Here is a 9,569-nt window from a genome sequence, read left to right as displayed (position 1 = left end):
GTGTGTGTGTGTGTGTGTGTGTGTGTGTGTGTGTTCGCGCATCTTTGCGTGTGTGTGTGTTCTCTGGCGGGTGCCAAAAGCAGAAACAAAAAGACTTTATGGTTGTCACAGTTCTGGATGAACAATGTAACAAGAGAGGCCTGTTCAGGGTCAGGCACAGCGGTCAGTGTCCTCATGTGACTCTGGTATCATGCTCCACTTTTCTCCAGTTCTTGGAGAGTGAAGTGGAGAAATGATGTTGAGGATTAAATGAATGTCTGTGTGCAGTTGAAGCACATCTGGAAAGTTCCAGGTTTGTGTGAGTTCATGTTGACGTGAGTTGAAGTTTCCATCACCAGAAATAGTGTTGGTTCCAGAGTTATCCTGTTTATTTTTATTTATTTATTTAAATTTCCTTTATTCAACCAGTTAAACCCTATTGAGATCTAGATCTCATTTTCAAGAGGGACCTGGGCAGAAGTCTGCAATACACAGCAACCAGGTTACAAAAAATGTTAAATCTCATGATCTAACGGGTTGGGGTTGGGGTTGGGGTTGGGGTTGGGGTTGGGGTTGGGGTTAGCCTCTGGAGTGGTTCCTATTGTTGGCATTTCTGCAGTAGCTCTGGCATCCTACTCTGTCTCCACTTAAGAGATTAATTTTTTCTTGGGTACTTGCAGTATTTTTTCTATCTGTTATAATGAAAAGATTGAGGACAAGAAAAAGGTCACACTTTGAGTTTAGCACAGGAATGTTTCTTGTTCCTCATGTTTTATCTCTTATGAGCAATGAGCTGAACTCAGACCTGCCCTGACCCCGTTCCTCAGCAGATACTCAGTGAGGATCTCATCTCCTGTCTTTTCTCCTCTGCAGTGGGTGCTGGCATTTGAAATTTTCATCCCACTAGTCCTATTCTTCATCCTACTGGGTCTGAGGCAGAAGAAACCAGCGATCCCCGTCAAGGAAGGTACGCAGGATGGAGACTGCAGTAAACTCTGTGTTCATGTGCATCCTCTAAACGTTTGTGAGGCTCACACAGATATCTGGAAAGAGACTCCTCAGCACTCCTTTATGTGTAACTTCTAAAGCTTTGTGCAAGAGCAGTAGTTTGTTAAGCTCACCTGTACCCAAGGACAAATCCTCCATGTTTAATATGGAGGAAGACGTCCAAGCCAAGGGTGGAAGTTCTATAAAACACCAACAGATTTCCATTTTTATCCCAGTCCTTAGTGCTGACTCAGTGCCACACCTGGAATGCTTTAAACTGCACATTCTGCCTTTTTATAGTCATTTGCTAAATAAATATTCTGTATATATTTAGAAAGGAAAGAAGACATTTTACAGAATTGGGGTATCGAGATAGTGAAGAATTTCTCAGAATAGTTTCTAAATTACCTATCCCAGTAGTTTATTACTAAATTAGAATAACTTCTGTAGTTATGGCAACGCTTTTTCTAGACTCAGATTTGCCCTGCGGGTGCAGCTTCTGGCCCTTGAAGTTAGTTTCTGTCAATGTTAAAAAAAAGTCTTGTTTTTAATTAACAATTTGATCAAATTCCAATTTCGTTAGAAGAGTAATCATCAAAATGTCAGTGCCTTTGAAGGTCTTTGTTTCAAACTGGTTACTGGCGACCAGTAACCAGTTTGAGATGTGTTGTTGGCTCGTTCCTACTGGTCGGACTCTGATTAAAGTTTTTAATTGAGTTAATTGTAGGGTCTGTAATTAAATAATTTGATTTGAATAAAAACTATAAATCAATAAAATAGGCTCTGCACACCTATGTAGCTATTTTAAAATTTTTTAATGAAAGTAATTGCATGACCTGAAAATAATTAATCACAATTCATCTTGTTTTTTTTAAAGGTTTTATTGGCTCTAGTGGCCTTTATTTGATAGTTAATTGACAGGAAAGTGAGTATTGTGAGAAGGGGGAAGACATGCAGCAAAGGTTGCCAATGCCGGGAATCGAGCCTGCGACGGCTGCGTCGAGGACTAAGGCCTCCATATGTGGGCTGTGCTTAACCCCTGGGCAACCACAGCACACCCTCATCTCATTTTAATAAGAAAAGATGATGCTGTTTCAGGCTGCGATAGCTTCACTGACAGATTAACTCCTTTTAGTACAACTGGAACACAACGATAGTCGTCCCAACAGATGGCTTTTTGAAGCAGAATGAATCCCCAGGAGGCCAACGGAATCACCTTAGTCGTCCATCGCTGCTGTTTGCAGATGCTGCTTGTGCATTACATTTACAGTTAATCAGAAATGTGTGAATACCAAAGTGTGATTAATTGCCTCAAAAATGTTAACACATTAAAATCAATGTGATTAATCAAAATGAACGTGTGAAAGTCCCAGTCCTTGTTACTTCACTTTGACTCTAAGTCTTATTGTAACAGAATGTTGCATCCTGCCCACCTTTATCCAGAATAAAAGAAGCAGTGACTTCTGATTTTGCTAAATTTTAATGAGGTTTTCTGCTCATGAGAAGCTGTCTGCATTTAGAAGTGGAGTTCTGCTTAGCTTTTTTCACATTATCCTACTTGATGTCTGTCATTTAGGATTGCATAGTGCTATGAAAATGTTTTTCTTTCTTAATGGACTTAAATGTTCATGTCTGACAAGGACAAGCAGAACAAATGGCAAAAGTAGTTTTCAATGTTTGATTTTATTGATTAAGGGAAAGAAACGATCCAAACCAACCCAATTCCAGCCCACATCAACAGCAGCTGTCTCCAAAGTTTTTACCTTCAATTCTTTTTGGCAAAGAATTCTGGATTTTAAATTGTTTTGATGGTTTTATAAACTTTTCAGATTGATGGCAAGCAGCAGTTACTTCTCTAAGGTCATTGATACTTCAGAACTTACAGACATCATCAGACTGATGCAATGAGACTTTATTTGCTCTGTGTCCTGCTCTGACTCACTGTCAACAACCTGCAAGCTGCTTCTTTCTTCTTCCAGTAGAGTTGGACTATAGTGTTTGCTGCTCTGACCTGTCCAGCTCTGCTTTTTACTTCAATTAGTGTTGTCTCTGTGTGTGTGTGCGTGTGTGTGTGTGTGTGTGTGTGTGTGTGTGTGTGTGTGTGTGTGTGTGTGTGTGAGAGAGAGAGACTGTACAAACAGTTTTACTTGCAGGTTTTTACTCTACCTTTATACTGAGCTATATTGCTGTTCAGTTATATTTTGCATGTGTTCTGTTAGCACATTGTTGTCTAATCATGTCTTTTATTTGATCTTTTCATTGTTTGCTTGCAGTTGAAACCAGAAGTTTACATATGCCCTTTTCTCCCTGTCTGAAATGAAACTGTTTAGATCAGTTAAAATGACCAAAATTATTAGTATTTGCTAAATGCTACACTAATTAGATAACATGCAACAATTATTTATGAATATCTTCAAAATCAGAAGTTTAGATACACTTCCTCAGTATAGCACTGCCTTTGAACTGTATGACTTGGACCAAACCTTTTGAGTTTTTGCCATTAATTTGCTGGAATTCTGGCCCATTCCTCCTGACGGATGCTTCACTGTCAGATATCTGGAAATTGTTCCCAAGGATGAGCCAGACTGGTGCAGCCCTTCAGTTCTTCTCCTGATATTTTGACTGATTTATTTTGACATAGAGAAGTTTGGTCTGAATTATCCTCAAGCAATGAGAAAAAAGGGGCCTGTGTCTTTTAAGTCAGTGTAGCTACATTTCTGGTTTCAGTTGTATGTAATTTAGTGATGTGACATATCTTGTCACCATCCTATGCAGAAGTTTAGTTTTGTTCAGATCAATCCTTACTGGATTTTTTTTAGCTTTGGTTCCCTAGAGCGCCACCTGTTGCTTGCATCAATTGAACGGTAGCATCCAGTTGATGCGCCTTTGTTTTTGTTCTCTCATCTTCCCTCTGCCTTCTGTCTGCTGTTCTTCCTTTGTTTCTCTCTGTCTGTCCATGGTTCTTTTCGTTCCTGTGCATGATGCATATTCTCAACCTGTTGGATGGAGCAGTGTGTAAGTGTGTTATGAACAGAAAACTGAATCAGGATGTGCTATCCCCCTCTGCCTGTGTGACTTTATCTCATTGGGTATCTTTGAACTAAATGTTGTTTAACCTTGAATTAGCAAAAAACGGTCATTCAGCAACACAGCCAGCTTTTGTCTATAGTGCAACACAAAAAAAATGTTTGTGAGTTAGAAGGTTTAAAGTAGCAACAGAAGTCCAAACTGTGTGTGATGTTTCAGGTTAGCCTCAGAGAGTCAAGGAGGATTTTCTGGTCTAAACTCAGACAGTTAGAACTGTTTCCAGCCTGAGCAACCGGATGGCAATCAGGGACTTCCCACCAACAGCAGTGCCAGTCTCAGTGGGACTGGAGTAAGATTCGGTTCGCTCACCTGATGATTTGAGACCAGCAGTGTTTAATAATTGACTCAGGAACTGGCTGACGGATCCGGCTGCTGCTGCTCTGTGCGACACATCGACCTACTCATGTCATTCCACAGATAATCTAACTTTTTGTGAATGTTGAGGCTCAGAGGTTTCAGGGGCGATATTAAAAGTTTTAAAAATGGCACTCACAACATTTTGATTGGTTGTGGGTCTCCATGAGCCTGGTTGATTCAGCCAGTGACAGCACTGCTATCAGTGGAGAAACACCAAACTGTTCAAATTTAGCACTGGAAGCTCTGATGAGGGAGAAGACCTCCAACTCATCACTTGCAATAGAATCATACAATCTTCTAAAACACTTGTCATGATTCATTTGTTGTTTTTGCTCCAGATGTTTCCTTTGTGATACAGATGCCTTTATTCCTGTGAAGGATCTGGGATCAGGCTGATAAATCAGACACAGAAGTCACTTTAAACAATATGAAAACAATCAATATTTTATATAACTGCTGTTTTCATTTCATTTTTCTGTACAAGAGTAGACTGTTGCTCCAACTGAATAAATGTTTTCTCATGGTTTAACCACAGCAGAAGCTGTTTTTATGTGATAACTTACAAACAAGATGTCTTGCCTTTAAGCTGGTCTGTGCTTGCTGAACGACCGACTGCAGCAGTTCTGATTACTGCAGGTCCCTCTGAGTCTCAGTGTCAGGATGGTAACAGCCAGCGCATGAACTTCCTCATCTCACACTGCAACTTCCTGCTTTCCACTACTTATGTAAAAGATCAGAGTGCAGCCCTACATGGAGGAAGTCTAAAGTGATGAGGTTCATGGAGGAGCTCAGAAAACTTCACCACACTACGAGAAAGATGCACCAACTGGCAGCTTTAACTGTCCATTTGTTGTGTTTTGATCATGAATGGTTTGAGTCATCTAAACGTAGAATAAACTTTGTGTCCAGAAACAAGAACACCAACTAGGTCTAAAAAAACTGCTGGCCACTAAGCTTCGTCTCTGAGAACATGTGTTGAACATCATATTCTCCATCACTTTTCTAAATAATAACTTTGATCAGCAGGATGAAAACCTCATAATGTTTTTCTATTCTACTGATGATGGATTCATTTTCTGTACTTATCCTGAATGCCCTCCTGGATGGTCAAAGAGGACTCATGTCAGCATGCTGATAGTTTCTGCAATTTCTTCTGGTTAAAAGTCTTTCTTTTTTATATGTGTAAAATTGCATTTTATTTAGATTCCTCCTATTCCTTTAACTAAAAGATCAGCTGTAGAAAGGTTAACTACATAACATGCAGTATCGTCACGTCCAGTGGGATGCTAAGTAAACGTGTTAAAAGCCATGCTTTATATACAGTGGGGCAAAAACGTATTTAGTCAGCCACCAATTGTGCAAGTTCTCCCAGTTAAAAAGATGAGAGGCCTGTAATTTTCATCATAGATGTACCTCAACTATGAGAGACAAAAGGAGAAAAAAAATCCAGAAAATCACATTTTCTGATTTTTAAAGAATTTATTTGCAAAATATGGTGGAAAATAAGTATTTGGTCAATAACAAAAGTTCATCTCAATACTTTGTTATATACCCTTTGTTGGCAATGACAGAGATCAAACATTTTCTGTAAGTCTTCACAAGGTTCTCACACACTGTTGGTGGTATTTTGGCCCATTCCTCCATGCAGATCTTCTCTAGAGCTGTGATGTTCTGGGGCTGTYGCTGGACAACACGGACTTTCAACTCCCTCYACAGATTTTCTATGGGGTTGACATCTGGAGACTGGCTAGGCCACTCCAGGACCTTGAAATGCTTCTTACGAAGCCACTCCTTCGTTACCCGGGTGRTGTGTTTGGGATCATCGTCCTGCTGAAAGACCCAGCCACRTTTCACCTTCAATGCCCTTGTTGATGGAAGGAGGTTTTCACTCAAAATGTGACGATACATGGCCCCATTCATTCTTTCCTTTACACGGATCAGTCGTCCTGGTCCCTTGGCAGAAAAACAGCCCTAAAGCATGATGTTTCCACCCCCATGCTTCACAGTAGGCATGGTGTTCTTTGGATGCAACTCAGCATTCATTCTCCTCCAAACACGACGAGTAGAGTTTTGACCAAAAAGTTCTACTTTGGTTTCATCTGACCATATGATATTCTCCCAGTCATCTTCTGGATCATCCAAATGCTCTCTAGCAAACTTGAGACGGGCCTTGACATGTCCTGGCTTAAGCAGGGGGACACGTCTGGCACTGCAGGTTTGAGTCCCTGGCGGCGTAGTGTGTTACTGATGGTAGCCTTTGTTACTTTGGTCCCAGCTCTCTGCAGGTCATTCACTAGGTTCCCCCGTGTGGTTCTGGATTTTTGCTCACCGTTCTTGTGATCATTTTGACCCCACGGGGTGTGATCTTGCGTGGAGCCCCAGATCGAGGGAGATTATCAGTGGTCTTGTTCCATTTTCTAATAATTGATCCCACAGTTGATTTCTTTACACCAAGCTGTTTACCTATTGCAGATTCAGTATTCCCAGCTAGGTGCAGGTTTATCATTTTGTTTCGGGTGTCCTTTGACAGCTCTCTAGTTTTGGCCATGGTGGAGTTTAGAGTGTGACTGTTTGAGGTTGTGACCAGGTGTGTTTTATACTGATAACGAGTTCAAATAGGTGCCATTAATACAGGTAACAAGTGGAGGACAGAGGAGCCTCTTACAGAAGAAGTTACACGGCTGTGAGAGCCTGAAATCTTGTTTGTAGCTGACCAAATACTTATTTTCCACCATATATTGCCAATAAATTCTTTAAAAATCAGAAAATGTGATTTTCTGGATTTTTTTTCTCCCTTTGTCTCTCATAGTTGAGGTACATCTATGATGAAATTTACAGGCCTCTCTCATCTTTTTAAGTGGGAGAACTTGCACAATTGGTGGCTGACTAAATACTTTTTTGCCCCACTTTATTGCAGCAGCTTATGCAAAAATCCAACCAGTAGTTAGCATAAATTTAATCAGCCTGGAATACGTGCAGATAACAGTTTTGTTGTAAAGTAAACATGGTAGATGGTACAATGGTGTGAACCTTTAACAAAATGACATAAGACATAAGATTTTTATTAGTCATGTTTCTAGAACCTAATGAAATTGGAGTGGTACCTCCAGTGATGAATAAATAATAAAGTCTTAATCAGTCCTGATGGAGCTGCATAAGAGTGTGTCTGATTTCACAGCTCTTGGAGAAAAAGCTGTGTTTTAGTTACATGGTTACTGTGTGTCTGTACCGTTTCCCTGATGGTAGCAGTACAAACAGTTTGTGTCCTGGGTGAAGGATTTATTATGTGATTAAGGGATTTATTTGTTATTATATGTAACTTTATTAGTTTTGATCAAGTTTCTATTAAGTTTATGAGTTTTTTTTCCATAACTTTGTGCTCATGTTATATAAAACAGAACCCCATTTCTCCTAGCTGCTGTCACTCTGCAGAGGAGGAGCCACATGTATTAGTGATGGTCAGGCAGGTGAAACCTCTCCAAAGCTCACTGTGATGCTGGGGGCCGGTTTCCCTTCCATATGGCCCCGAACGCCGTCAGTGTGAAGGACAGCAGCCCAGGGCTCAGAGTTATGAATGAAATATGTTTAACAGCAGACATTGCACCTTATATAAATGTTTTAAAATGGTTACATTTTTATCGATATAAGCTACACTTAAAATACATCTTTTTGGGACCAATGTGGAGTCATCTCCACATTGGGATGTTTTGTTGTAGGTCTACCTATAAATGTTCTGTAATCTGCATAAGTAAATTCCTTTTCTTTGGGATCTGGCAGCTCCAGCCAATGAGGCCTTATTGTTCTAAATGTGGCTCTCAGCACCACTTTTAAGTAAGAGTTTGGTAAACTGAAAACAGGTCGTTTTTGAGGCTGCCAGCTGGATAATGATCTAACACGCATGACCAAATCAATACAGAAATGGTTCACCAGACACCATTGAACCTGCAGACCTAAAGTCAGTAGAAAGTTTATTGAAGAAGCTCAGGAAGAGACATTTGCTCTTTTCACATCTTTCCCAGGGATATAGATGGTTTTCACTTCTGCTTTTTGCCTTCTTCCAGCCAAAGCTGCCTCTGCATCGCTCTATGTGCAGCAGCAGATTTCTCATTTCTATCAAAGTTCTGGGTGGCTCATGTAGATGAGATGGAAGAGTGACCTGGGGAACAATAAAAGTGTTTTTGTGGTCAGATAAAAAGGATGCTTGTTCACAAGAAACCATCACAATTGCCATGGAAACGTGGTACTACTGGCAAGGCGAGAAATTTCAGGGGCTTTGACCTGAGAACTGCTTCATCCAATGTTCCTGAAAAATGGATACAGTTTATGTTGAATAATAAGAAATAGTGTCTAAATGCAGCGCTGACATGCAGGAGCCTCTCACCACTTCCTTCTTTCTAACACAAGCACAGAAACTTTGTTTTTTCATTACTGTCTAATCCAACATTTCACAATATGACCAGTTTTACTTGATCTTTTTCTAACTGATCACATCTTCCTTGTCTACCACTCTTATTACTTCTTCCTTTATCTTCCTTTATCTCTGGCTTTTCCCGCTTTTTTTTCCTCCATCTTTTTTCTGGTTCTTTCTTCCACCAAGCTTTTTACAGTGCAGCGCCGCTCACCTCAGCCGGCATCATTCCCATCATGCAGTCGCTGTGCCCGGACGGACAGAGGGATGAGTTTGGATTCCTGCAATACAAGAATTCTACGTGAGTAGAACGGAGCACAGGATTTGCTCTTAAACATTCTTGTGTCACTTTGTGTTTGATTGTTTTTTTTAGCATTCAGTACCACTATCAGAAAAGCTTAGACCAAAAGTGAACTGATCAGCTGTTAAAAACCACCATGATATAATCCAAGTTCTCGTTAAATGAATTGCCCTTGAAAAGGTAAAATTCTAATAGGATTTGAATCTGGATGGAAAATGTTGCCAATTTGCTGCTTGGTTTCGCCACACAGGTTGCTGTGTCACAAAACTAGGATTGAAACAATCAGATAAATTGTGATTAATTGATTACCAGATGCCCGAGCCACCTCAACTGGCTCCTCTCGACGTGGAGGAGCAGCGGCTCTACTCTGAGCCGCTGCTTCGAACACGTTCCGGGGGAGGTGGGGGACATTGAGTCTGAGTGGACCATGTTCCGTACCTCCATTGCCGA

General features: G+C 40.6%; 1 protein-coding gene across 1 annotated transcript in view; it reads left to right on the top strand.

Moving 5' to 3' along the window:
- Nucleotides 1-9,569, top strand: part of abca2 (ATP-binding cassette, sub-family A (ABC1), member 2) — a 151,562-nt gene that overhangs the window by 15,765 nt on the left and 126,228 nt on the right. Inside the window, exons 2-4 of the mRNA XM_017303181.1 lie at nucleotides 853-946; nucleotides 3,979-3,981; nucleotides 9,008-9,119. Of these exons, the coding sequence (XP_017158670.1) occupies nucleotides 853-946; nucleotides 3,979-3,981; nucleotides 9,008-9,119 (209 nt within the window). The remainder of the gene's footprint in view (nucleotides 1-852; nucleotides 947-3,978; nucleotides 3,982-9,007; nucleotides 9,120-9,569) is intronic.

The sequence above is a fragment of the Poecilia reticulata genome, unplaced genomic scaffold, assembly GCF_000633615.1.
Source record: "Poecilia reticulata strain Guanapo unplaced genomic scaffold, Guppy_female_1.0+MT scaffold_196, whole genome shotgun sequence".
NCBI classification, from domain to species: domain Eukaryota; kingdom Metazoa; phylum Chordata; class Actinopteri; order Cyprinodontiformes; family Poeciliidae; genus Poecilia; species Poecilia reticulata.
The sequence above is the reverse complement of the archived record's forward strand: the minus strand, read 5'-3'. Positions and strand labels throughout refer to the sequence as shown.